The sequence below is a fragment of the Muntiacus reevesi genome, chromosome 4 (genome assembly GCF_963930625.1).
Source record: "Muntiacus reevesi chromosome 4, mMunRee1.1, whole genome shotgun sequence".
NCBI classification, from domain to species: domain Eukaryota; kingdom Metazoa; phylum Chordata; class Mammalia; order Artiodactyla; family Cervidae; genus Muntiacus; species Muntiacus reevesi.
This window is the reverse complement of record NC_089252.1, coordinates 115,264,997-115,276,599: the sequence shown is the minus strand read 5'-3', so window position 1 is coordinate 115,276,599 and position 11,603 is coordinate 115,264,997. Positions and strand designations below refer to the sequence as shown.

At 55.1% G+C, this 11,603-nt stretch overlaps 1 protein-coding gene across 4 annotated transcripts in view; it reads left to right on the top strand.

Annotated features, from left to right (window-relative positions):
- Positions 1–3,206: 3,206 nt before the first annotated feature.
- Positions 3,207–11,603, top strand: part of FGD5 (FYVE, RhoGEF and PH domain containing 5) — a 124,070-nt gene continuing 115,673 nt past the window's right edge. For all 4 annotated transcript variants that reach the window (XM_065933974.1, XM_065933975.1, XM_065933976.1 and 1 more), the window contains exon 1: positions 3,207–3,336. In XM_065933974.1, coding sequence (XP_065790046.1) covers positions 3,324–3,336 — 13 coding nt within the window. In that variant the 5' untranslated portion in view covers positions 3,207–3,323. The remainder of the gene's footprint in view (positions 3,337–11,603) is intronic.

Sequence of the window (11,603 nt, the reverse complement as noted above, 5' to 3'; positions counted from 1 at the left end):
GGGTTAAAAGATGGAAAAACCAACCCTACAGACCTGGCTAGGTGTATGACCGTGCTTGGTGAGTGTGAAAACACTATATAAGATATTTTATCGTGATTGGGAGAAACATGTATTGATTCCTGTCTTCACTATGTGTGCACTGAACACCTTCTGTGTGTTAGGCATCAACTGGCTCATGAAACAATTCAAATCACACCTTCATACAGGTTATGTATATTTGAGTGAGCACCTAATAGGCACCAGGGGTCTTCCCTGGTGGGTCAGCAGTAGGGGCTTGATCCCTGGGTCAGGAAGGTCCCCTGGAGGAGAAAATGGCCACCATTGTTGGTATACAGCTCCGGTATTCTTGCCTGGAGCATCCCATGGGCAGGCAGGGGAGCCTGGCGAGCTACAGTCCACGGGGTCGCAAAGAGCAGACACGACCGAGCGACTATGCAACAATATGCACCTGGGGTTCTGCTGGGTGCTGGCCCCCAGATTTCTAGGAACCTGCCCACCTTCTGACAATGTATTAATAAGGTCAGAGAATTAAGCTGTCCCTGCGATGAGAACCTGGGCAAGCCTTCTCTACGTCTCTGGACTTCGGCAGCACATCTGGTCAAAAGGTGATGGATTGAGTTATCCAGGGCAGGGTTTCTCCAGAGGGATGAACAGATGTCCTGGAGAGCTTGTTAAAACGCAGGCTGTGGTTCAGTGGGGCTGGGCTGGGGTCTGAAACTCTGCATTGTTAAGAAGCACCTGAGTGCTGCCGCGGGGCTCCATGGACGTTGCTCAGAGCAGTGAGGTGTTTCATCTGTGCAACCTAAGTACCTGGCTCTTTGGGTCCACCTGGACCAAAGGCGGGGTCACAGGCATCTAGGTCCAGGGAGGACAGCCACGGCTGCAAAAAGCTTCATGTCCATTGGAATTCTGCCTCCTCACAAGCAAGCTCCCAGCACAGCTGGTCAAAGTCACAAACATTCTAGCCTCTGCCATTTTCAGTCCCAGAAAATCCCACACAACTGTCTGAACCTCTGTCCCAGGCCTTTATTTTTGTGGACAACACATATCTTGTGAAGACCTACCAAGTGCTGGGTTCTATACTAGACGCCAGGGTTGCAGGGGTCAGCAGAGCAGACACAGGCCGTGCTCTGGAGCCATCACCCCGGGAAGGGGTCATTTCTGGGCCTTTACTCCCCACACAAGGGACACAGTGGATACACGGGCTAAACTGCCCGGTGGTTGGTGGTTTAGTTGCTAAGCTGTGTCCAACTCCTGTGACCTTATGGACTGGAGCCCACCAGGCTCCGCTCCCGTGGGATTCTCCAGGACAGAATACTGGAGTGGGTAGCTATTCCCTTCTCCAGGGGATCTTCCCCACCCAGGGATTGAACTCAGGTTTCCTGCATTGCAGGTGGATTCTTTACCTTCTGAGCCACCAGGAAAGCCGGCTAAATTGCCAAGCTGCCCCACGCCCGAGCTCCTTCCACAGAGCGCCGGGGTTGCCGCTGGCCTGCACTCGCACACGGAAGGCTCACAACCAAACTGCTCCATGACCAAGCTGCAGCTTGAGCCGGGCCCCGGAGAGGCAGACATGGAGCAACCAGGGCAAGAACCGTCAGACAAGCTCATTTTAACTCTTAGCTCACTCGTTTTCCTCAAATGTAACATGGGAAGAGTTTTGCTACCAGCTTCATAAGGTTGTGGGGCGACTTAAATGAGTCAATGTGCAGATACAGACTTTAACACTTTGCCGGGCACACAGTAGGTGCTCCGGAAGGGTTGACTGCCAGTTATATACGAGACAGCTTTCAACAGCTGATAGAAGGAAGCCTTGGTATGACATTCAAAACACCCCACTGTCTGTGCCTCTTAACAGATGCTGCCTCCCCTTCACCCTGCCTCGCTGAACCCCTCCTGGCTCTTCCATCAGGTGGTACCTTCTCACACCTCTAAGTCTGTGCACAAGCTACTCCCTCCATCTGAAAGGTTTTTTTTGTTTTTTTTTTTTTTTTGGTACCCACTTCATTCAGGGGTCACCTCTAAGTTCCTCCAAGTTCCTGCGCACACCTGTCCTCATACCAGCGCTCGTCCAGGGAAACAGAATTGCCTATGTTTGCGTGGCCAATCCGACAGGGCCTCAAGGGTAAAGGCTTGCGCCATCCACGTCTGCCAGCGCCAGGCCCGGGTCCCAGCGAGGTGCTGACCGGTTTGCGCCGAGCAGACATAGGTCGGGCTTACAGGGTCTCCTCTTCCATGTCACTGCCTCGGGGAGGCCTTCCTTGATCACCTGTTCTGTCCTCCAGAGGTTGTCAAGCTAGCTGGCATCAGAAGGATTTCTCACCAGGGGATTTCTGAGTCAGTAAGTCTGGGGAGGGCCCTAAGCATTCGCACTTTTAAAATTACAGCGCTGATCGGCTCACTTCGCGCGCTCCTGTTCTGCCCCCACGTCCCCGGTTTATCTCCCTCAAGGCACTCGTAACTCTCTGAAATGTTTATTGCTTATCTGTCTTGTGTTGCCACAGACCTCCCATCTAAGCGCCACGAGGGGAAGAATTTGGGGTTGTCTTGTTCTGCGCCCGGCACTGCACAGGGCTGGGCCCGGGACTGAATGAATGAATACCTGAGGTTGAAAATCAAGTGACAGACGGTCCGCTGGGCGAAGGGACCCCCTAGAAGCCCAACTCGCCGCTTCACCACGCCCCCCGTCCTACTCCCTGGAACCTCGCGCAGCTCCCCGGGGCCCCACGCCACGGCCCCTTTAAATGTGCGCGGGGACGCCTCGCCCCTCGGCTCCCTGGATCCCTGACGGAGCAGAAAGGAGAAATTTAAAAAGCCTTCCTCTCGGAGAGCGGGAGGAAACGTCTCGCAGTGGGCGGAGGCGCAGCGGCCGCAGCGGCGGCACCGGCAGAGGCCCGGCGGCCAGAGCGCAGCGCGCGCGGAGCCGGGCGCCCGCAGCGGACACGACGCCGCGCGCCGGCCCGGCCCCCGCCCCCCGCCCCCCGCCCGCGCGCCCGCGCGCCCGCGCCCCCGGCCCCGCCCCCGAGGCTCGCGCCCCCCGGCCCCGCGCGCCGCGCCGCGGCCTGAGTGCGCGCGCCGCGCCCCCCGCGCCCCGACCGCGCGCCCGCCCCGCTCCCGGCCCCGCCCAGCCCCGGAGGCCCGCGCCCCGCGCCCCGCGCCCCCACTGGCCCTGCGCGCCGCGCGGAGTCCGGCGCGCGCCGGGGGCGGGGCAGGCGCCGGGGGGTGCGGGCCCCGCGGGGCGGCCATGGAGTGAGGCGGCGCGCGGACTCGCGCTCGGACGGACGGAGGCACCGACGGGCGGCCCGGGCTCCGCGCGCTGGAAGATGAACAGAGCAGGTAGGAGGCTCCGCGGGGCACGCGCGCCAGGGGGCCCCGTCCGGCGCTCCAAGTTGGAGCCCGCGAGGCTCTCCGGAGCGAGCTGCCCAGAAACCCCCCGACCTTCCGCCTGGGCTGAGGGACGGGCGGGTCCTGAGGAGGCTGAGAGCGTCGGGGGCTCTCAGTCCCGTCCGGGACGCCCCACCTCGGGGGCGCCCCCTCGGTGTCGGCGAGGCCGCACCCGACCCCCGATAGGCCGCCTCCGGCTCCCACCGCGGCCCGCGGCTTGGGGGTCCCCTCGCGACGGGGAAAGACGCTCCCTTCGCAAAAGCGACTTGGTAGCGCCCCTGACTCCTCCCTCCTGCTCCTTGGGGTCCCCTTCAGGCTCTCGCTGGCCCCCCAGAGGCCCTCTCGGCCCCCCGGGTCCGTCTGCGCTTTTCCCCACGCCGGGGTCTATGCCTGGCCCCTCTCGTGCGCGGCGCGCCCTTGGCGGCTTCTCGCGCCTCTCCCTCTCCTGGACACCCCCCCCCCCCCCAGACTGGGAGCTCGCTCTCCTTTGGAATTAAAAGCCCTAAGTGATCACACCCCGCCCCCGCCCCCCGCAGCGGTGCGCCCCCATCCCCGGCGGGGCCCTGGCCCGGGGCCCCCGCTTTGTGCCTCGCCGGCGGGACCGAACGCCCCGGGACGGCGTTCCCTCCCAGCCCTCGCGTCTCTGCCCTGAGAATCTGCCTCTGCCCGCCCGGGGCGTCCGTGAAATCCCCAATGCGTTCGACGGTACAGAGCGATCCCCTCCGAGGAGAGCCGTTTAACAGACTTACTGAGACCCAGAGATGGGCGGTGCCTGGACCCCCGTTCCCCGGGGTCCTGACTCCTCCGCGGGGAGGGCAGAAAGTTGCCTCCAAGAGGCGAGTTTGCGAGGAGGCAGCCGTCCCAGCTAACTTCACTTGCCTGCCAAGGAGCGATTATCGCTCTTTTCATATTTTTTTTTTCTCATAGAATTTAGCAGAAGGCAGCTCCCTCCCCGACCAACACCCTTGTCCGAATCCGAACTCCAAAACACACATCCCTAAAGAAACAGGAAGCCACCATTTTGGCTGTCTTAGAACCATATCCTGCTGCCCTGGGTGGGTGTAAAAATGTGTGTGTGTGTGTGTGCGCGTCTGTGCGTTGTGGGCCTTTCCTTTCTCGAGTGTTTTTAATGAATAAAATCTTTGAGGAGTGAGGTGCGGGTGGGAGACGTCTGGCTCATTGATCTGACAAAGGGGACCCTCGGGGGCTCAGGAAGGCGGTGGCCGCCTCCCCGTGCCCAGGCCCGGCTGTGGCCGCGTGGACACACCTGGACCCTGCGTGAGTGTCGGTGGCGGGGCAGGCGCTGGGGTGGGGGCGGGCTTCCACCTTGGCGGACTGGAGAGAAGACGGGGCAGGGTCCCGTGCCCAGTCAGCCCCCTCCTCCTAGGAAGGAGGTGGCCTGCTGCTAGATCTAGCGCGGACAGAGGCAGGCTGAGTCTTTCCTACACGCCTAATAAAACTCGCTGGAAAACAATGGTGAGAGCCCCGTGCCGTTTTCCCACGTTTCCCTGCACGAGACCTGGGCAAGCCCTCTATTCTCGGAGACTCCAGGGTTTGGAGTGAGCCAGAAAGCGCTTAGCGAGCCGCAGGCTTGGTCCCAGGAAATCTCAGCACTCGCTGCTCTTGGGTTCCAGCGTCCTGTCATTTGCGTCTAGCGTAAATCTGGCTACTTTTTCTGTGTGATGGCAGTCATAGACCTCACCTGATGACATGTATGTGCTTGGCTCTGAATGTCTTGATCATGCAGCCGAGTGGTTCATTCTCCGTGGGACTGAACCCCATAACCACTCTATGCCTAGTTATTTGACCTTGAGCAGGTTGGTTAACCTCTCAATGTCTGTTTCTTCATCTTGAAAATGGGGATAAGATCTTGTTGTGAAGGTCTCATAATTAAACAGAGCTTGTCCGCGGCCTAGCACGGTGTCTGTCACCTTATGTTGTTGTTATTTAGTTCCTGGGTCGTATCCGACTGACTCTCTGTGACCCCATGGACTGTAGCCGACCAGGTTCCTCTGTCCATGGCATTTCCCAGGCAAGAATACCCAGGTGGGTTGCCATTTCCTCCTCCAGGGATCTTCCTGACCCAGCAATCGAACCCAACTATCCTGCACTGCAGACGGATTCTTTACCACGGGGCCACCTGGGAAGCCCCCATCACATTATACGTAACCAACAGATTACTAGTTAATATTGAACTAGATGTTGCTCTTTAGTCTTTTATACTTGTATCAGTTTTCACAGTAACCTCATCCTGAGTGCTGTTGCCATCCTCATTTTATCGATGGGAAAATTGAGCTGCAGGGATTTTGTGGTTGCTGACCTAATAAGGAGCTGAGACAGGGGTGAGACAGACTGTCCAGCTTGAGAGCCTGCTTTATTTATCCGGTGTATAACACATGGTAGGTGGTCAGGAAATGTCTGCCAGTTGACTTTGTTAGGTACCTTACGTGGGTTTTTTGCCTTGAACAAACATCGTTGCCTTGAACAACAGCATGATGAAAAAAGCAGGGTATTTCTTCCATTTTATCTAGAAAGAAACTGAGGTTCAGAGAGGCACAGTGACGTGCCTGAGATCACACAGCTGATGTGTGCAGAGCTGAGGTTGGAGTCAGGTCTGTCCCAGCCATGCCTTTCCCACGTGGGTCGTGGGTCCCACACCCGTCATGGGTCGCTGGACTCACCTAACCGCAGCCTCATTAGAAATCATCAGGCTTGACTTGGACATTCCAGCAGGCATCCAGGAATGAAATGTAAATTAAGATGCAATTGGAAGGTGAAATTGGAAGATAATTACTCTTGGAACATATGGTTATGAGAGTTCAAAAAAAAAAAAAAAGAGAGAGTTCCAGGGGAGAAGAGTGAACTGCAGTTGCAACAGACGCAGGGGCCCAAGTTGGGGATGTCAGGGAACGTCATCAGAAAAGCCACAAGTTTAAAAGACTGTTGCCGGCCAGAGGAGAAGGCACTAACTGACTGTTGGGTGCGGTCCCTTCACCCTGCAGATGTGGAAACTGAGGCTCAGGGAAAGAAGGGGCCTTGCCCAAGGTGTCCCTTCAACTCACAGCAGAGGCAGCCACAGAGATCAGAGCTCCGACTCCCAGTCCAGTGCTCCTCCAAGTACCTCTTCTCATTTAACCTCTGCATAGCTGACACGGGGGGCTTCCCTGATAGCTCAGCTGGTAAAGAATCCGCCTGCAATGCAGGAGACCCCGGTTCGATTCCTGGGTCAGGAAGATTCCCTGGAGAAGCGATAGGCTACCCTCTCCAGTATTCTTGGACTTCCCTTGTGGCTCAGCTGGTAAAGAATCTGCCGGCAATGTGGGAGATCTGGGTTGGATCCCTGGGTTGATAAGATCCCCTGGAGAAGGGAATGGCTACCAGCAGCATGAATGTGTGAGTGGCAGATATTTAATTAAAATAGAGAAAATACAAACTGGTACCAGGGGGCTGGCTGGCTGCAGATGATTTCTGTCTCCAGAGGCTGTAAAAAATCTCTTCCTCCTGTCACTGTGGCTCCCCACCCCCGCCCTCAGTTAACTCTTGGCATCTCAGCTCACAGGGTCATCCTCAGGGGTAGCGCATTGCCAGGAGGTCTTGGGCGTTGGTACCTCAGGGTGGCGAGGGTGTACCCCCCAGGCTGTGTGTTTCGGGGAGAGAGAAGGTCCATCCACGCTCGGTTCTTGCTGTGGTTGTCCACTTGCTCAGTCGTGTCCGACTCTGGGACCCCATGGACTGCAGCACACCAGGCTTCCCTGTCCTTCACCATCTCCTGAAATTTGCTCAGACTCACGTCCACTGAGTCAGTGATAACGTCCAACCATGTTATACTCTGTCGTTCCCTTCTCCTGCCCTCAGTCTTTCCCAGCTTCAGTGTCTTTTCCGATGAGTCGGCTTGTCACATCAGATGGCCCAAGTGTTGGAGCTTCAGCTTCGGCATCTATCCTTCCAGTGAATATTCAGGGTTGATCTCCTTTAGGATAGACTGGGTGGGTCTCCTTGCAGCCCACAGGACTCTCAAGAGTCTTCTCCAGCACCACAGTTTGAAAGTATTCATTCTTTGGCACTCAGCCTTGTGAATGGTCCACCTCTCACATCCCTACATGACTGCCGGGTTCTAGAGAGTCAGAAAGTTACACTGAACCCAGAGGAGGAAGCCCCTGCTCTGATTTATCCTGTTATTAATCCATCCCTGCCATATTCTAAAGCTCAGCCAAACTGGACTCTTGGTCATGCTTCCAAAGGCCTTGCATCTAACTGCCTCTGGGCCTTTGCACTTTCTGTGCCTTCTGCCTGGAACACCTAACCTCATTTCTTTTTTTGTTGTTAATTTTTATTTTATATTGGAGCAGAGTTGATTTACAGTTTGTGTTAGTTTCAGGTGTATAGCAAAATGATTCTGTTATATATATATATATATATATATATATATATATTGGGTTGGCAAAAAAATTCGTTCATGTTTTTTCATAACATCTTTGACCAACCATATTTATATATGTGTGTGTGTATATATATATGGAATATATGTAGGGGCTTCCCCAATGGCTCAGCGGGTGAAGAATCTTCCTGAGACATAGGAGACGTGGTTTGATCCCTGAGTTGGGAAAACCCCATGGAGGAGGGCATGGCAACCCAATCCACTATCTTGCCTGGAGAATCCCATGTACAGAGGAGCCTGGCCGGCTTCATGGGTCGCAAAGAATCAGACGTGATTGAAGCGACTGCCCATGTTTTGAGTATTTATATATGTATGTGTGTGTATATATATATTCTTTTCAGACTATCTTCCCGTATAGGTTATTATAGAATCTCGAGTAGAGTTCCCTATGCTGTACAGCAGGTCCTTGTTGATTATCTTTCTTATATATAGTCATTCAGTTCAGTCTCTCAGTCGTGTCTGACTCTTTGCGACCCCACGAACCGCAGCACGCCAGGCCTACCTGTCCATCACCAACTCCCGGAGTCCACCCAAACCCATGTCCATCGAGTTGGTGATGCCATCCAACCATCTCATCCTCTGGTGTCCCCTTCTCCTCCTGCCCTCAATCTTTCCCAGCATCAGGGTCTTTTCAAATGAGTCAGCTCTTCGCATGAGGTGGCCAAAGTACTGGAGTTTTGACTTCAGCATCAGTCCTTCCAATGAACACCCAGGACTGATCTCCTTTAGGATGGACTGGGTGGATCTCCTTGCAGTCCAAGGGACTCTCAAGAGTCTTCTCCAACACCACAGTTCAAAAGCATCAATTCTTCTGCACTCAGCTTTCTTCACAGTCCAACTCTCACATCCATACATGACCACTGGAAAAACCATAGCCTTGACTAGACGGACCTTTGTTGGCAAAGTAATGTCTCTGCTTTTTAGTATGTTTCTAGGTTGTTCATAACCTTCCTTCTAAGGAGTAAGCGTCTTTTAATTTCATGACTGCAGTCACCATCTGCAGTGATTTTGGAGCCCAGAAAAATGAAGTCAGCCATTGTTTCTAGTTTCCCCATCTATTTCCCATGAAGTGATGGGAGCAGATGCCATGATCTTCGGTTTTTATGTTGAGTTTTAAGCCAACTTTTTCACTCCCCTCTTTCACTTTCATCAAGGGGCTCCTTAGTTCTTCATTTTCTGCCATAAGAGTGGTGTCATCTGCATGTCTGAGGTTATTGATATTTCTCATGGCAATCTTGATTCCAGTTTGTGCTTCCTCCAGCCCAGTGTCTCTCTTAATTCCAAATTTTTAATTTATTCCTCCCCCACCTCCCGCCCCACCATAATCATAAATGTCTTTCCTAAATCTGTGAGTCTGTTTCTGTTTTGTAAATAAGTTCATTCGTATAATTTTTTTTTTTTTTGCTTTAGAGGAAAGTGTGAAAGTGAAAGTCACTCAGTCGTGTCTGACTCTGCGACCCCATGGACTCTACCGTCCTTGGAATTCTCCAGGCCCGAATACCGGAGTGGGTAGCCTCTCCCTTCTCCATCGAATCCAGGTGTCCCGCACTGCGGGTGGATTCCTTCCCAGGCGAGCCCCGAGGGAAGCTTAGATCTGGATGTCATACAGTATTTGTGTCTTCCTGTCCGACTCACGTCACGCGGTGTGCTGGTCTCTAGGCCCATCCGTGTTGCTGCGGATGGCATGATTTCATCCCTTTTCTCGGCCGAGTCATATTCCACTGTGTATACGCACCACAGCTTCCTTATCCACCCCTCTTAGGTTACTTCCACGTCTTAGCTACTGCTGCAGTGAACATTGTGGGGCACGTATCTTTTGGAATTAGGTTTTCTCCAGATAGATGCGCAGGCGTAGGGTTGCTGGGCCATATCCAACTTCATTTTTTCTTCATTATGAAAGTTGTCCCTGTCCCTCAGCATGCACCCTGGTGTATCTGTCCCTTGGGCCTCCTCTGGGCAGCACTGGTCTGAGACCCAGGTCACCCGGCCCTGTGCGCAGGGGCCCTGTGTGGTTCCTCCTTGGGAGGGAGGAGAGCTGGGAGCCGCCCCCTTCCTCTTCTCGCCTCCCGCGTCCCGTCTCCTTCACCGGCTCCTTCTCATGACCATGGGGCTGGTGGGGCTCCATCCCGGGCTCTGCTCTCGTCTCTGCCCCCCACGCGGTCACTTGGTGATTTCACCCGGCTCGCGCCCTAATCCCGTCTCTGTGATGGCTGCCTCCAGCCATCCACTCCCAGGAACCCAGGCTGGTCCATCCAAGAGTCCGCCGACAGCTCCTTCCAGGGCTGTGATGGGGAACTCGGACGCAACAGGCACACATCGAAGCTCTGGCTTCCTCCCGCGATGCCGGCTGCCTTCCCGGGTTCAGCTGCTGGCAGCCTCACCCTGCTGGTTGCTCTGACTCAAAGCCTTCGCGTTGCCCTTGATTATTCTTTATCTCACACCCCACATCCGAACCGTCTGTAAATTCCGCCAGCTCTACCTTCAAATTCAGAAGCTGATCTTTTTCTTTTTCTTTTTTTGATCACTTCCTCCGCTGCAGCCTGGTCCAAGCCGCCATCCTCTCTGGCCTGCATCATTATCGCAGGTCCCCCCTCCCTGGCCTCCCTGATTTCATGCTCAGCACGGCTGCTGCTTTCAGCACACTAGCTGGAGTGGGCTTGGCCTTCTGCTCGGGACTGGGTTGTCATCTACACTCTCCCCAGGACCCCTCTGCCCTCATCTCCTGTCCCTCCTTCTCGGCCTCACTCCCTTCCCACCGCTCAGACGTCCTTGGACACGCCGGGTGAGTCCTGACTCCTCTCACCTTTTTCAAGTCTTCACTCTGACGTCCTCTCATTGAGACCGGTCCTGGTCTCTCTGTTTAAAGTTGCAAACTCCTCATCTTTCCTCCAAACTCCTAACTCCTGATCTTTTCCTGTGAACTTCATGATCATCTAACATATGATGGATAGCAAACTTGGGCTTTTTATCGCTCTTCTCCCACCGCTAGAACATAAGGGCCAGGAGGAATGTGCTCTTTGTTATGTTTATTGATGTATGCGGAGAGTCGGGCTGAGGGCCTGGAAAACACTAGGTGCTTCATCAATACTGATGTAGTGGACCTGGATTAAAGAGAGCTGGATGGGAGCGAAGGAAAGCCAGTCGTTCACTCTGTGGTCACTCCGTCCTTCTGACTCAGCCTTATGGGAATTTCTCGCTTGCTTCGCTGTCCCAGGTCTCTCTGGCCTCAGTCTCCCTGCGTTTTGCCTTTCTCTACTTCACTCGAAGCCGGGAGCCCTGAGTCTGCTCCGTGGAAGAGATGCTCAGTTGCATCTGACTCTTCACGACCCCGTGGACTCATGAAGGCCACCCCGACCCCTCTGTTCATGGGATTTTCCAGCCAAAGAACACTGGAGTGAGTTGCCATCTTCTCTTCCAGGGGATCTCCCAGACCCGGGAATTGAACCCGCGTCTGCTGCATTGCCAGGCGGATTCTTTACCGCTGAGCCACCGGGGACCCCATAAAAGAAATGCTTGATGGCAAAAGGGTGAAAGCAGGGGTTCAAGGGACCGGACCAGGAAGCAGGAGACTCCGTCCCGCAGAGGCCCTGCCCTGCACTCGCTGAGCCCCCCGCCGGTCCCCCGGCCTGCCTGCGCCTCGGTCTCCTCCCAGTGAGGGGTCGGGCGGGGCCCCTCTGACTCTGCCATCCTTGGGCCTCAGAGGAGAAGGGGCTGAAACGCCCTGAACTCCAGAGCGGGGAGCAGGGCGTGGATGCTGGGTACTTGTCACTCCTTGGGGCTC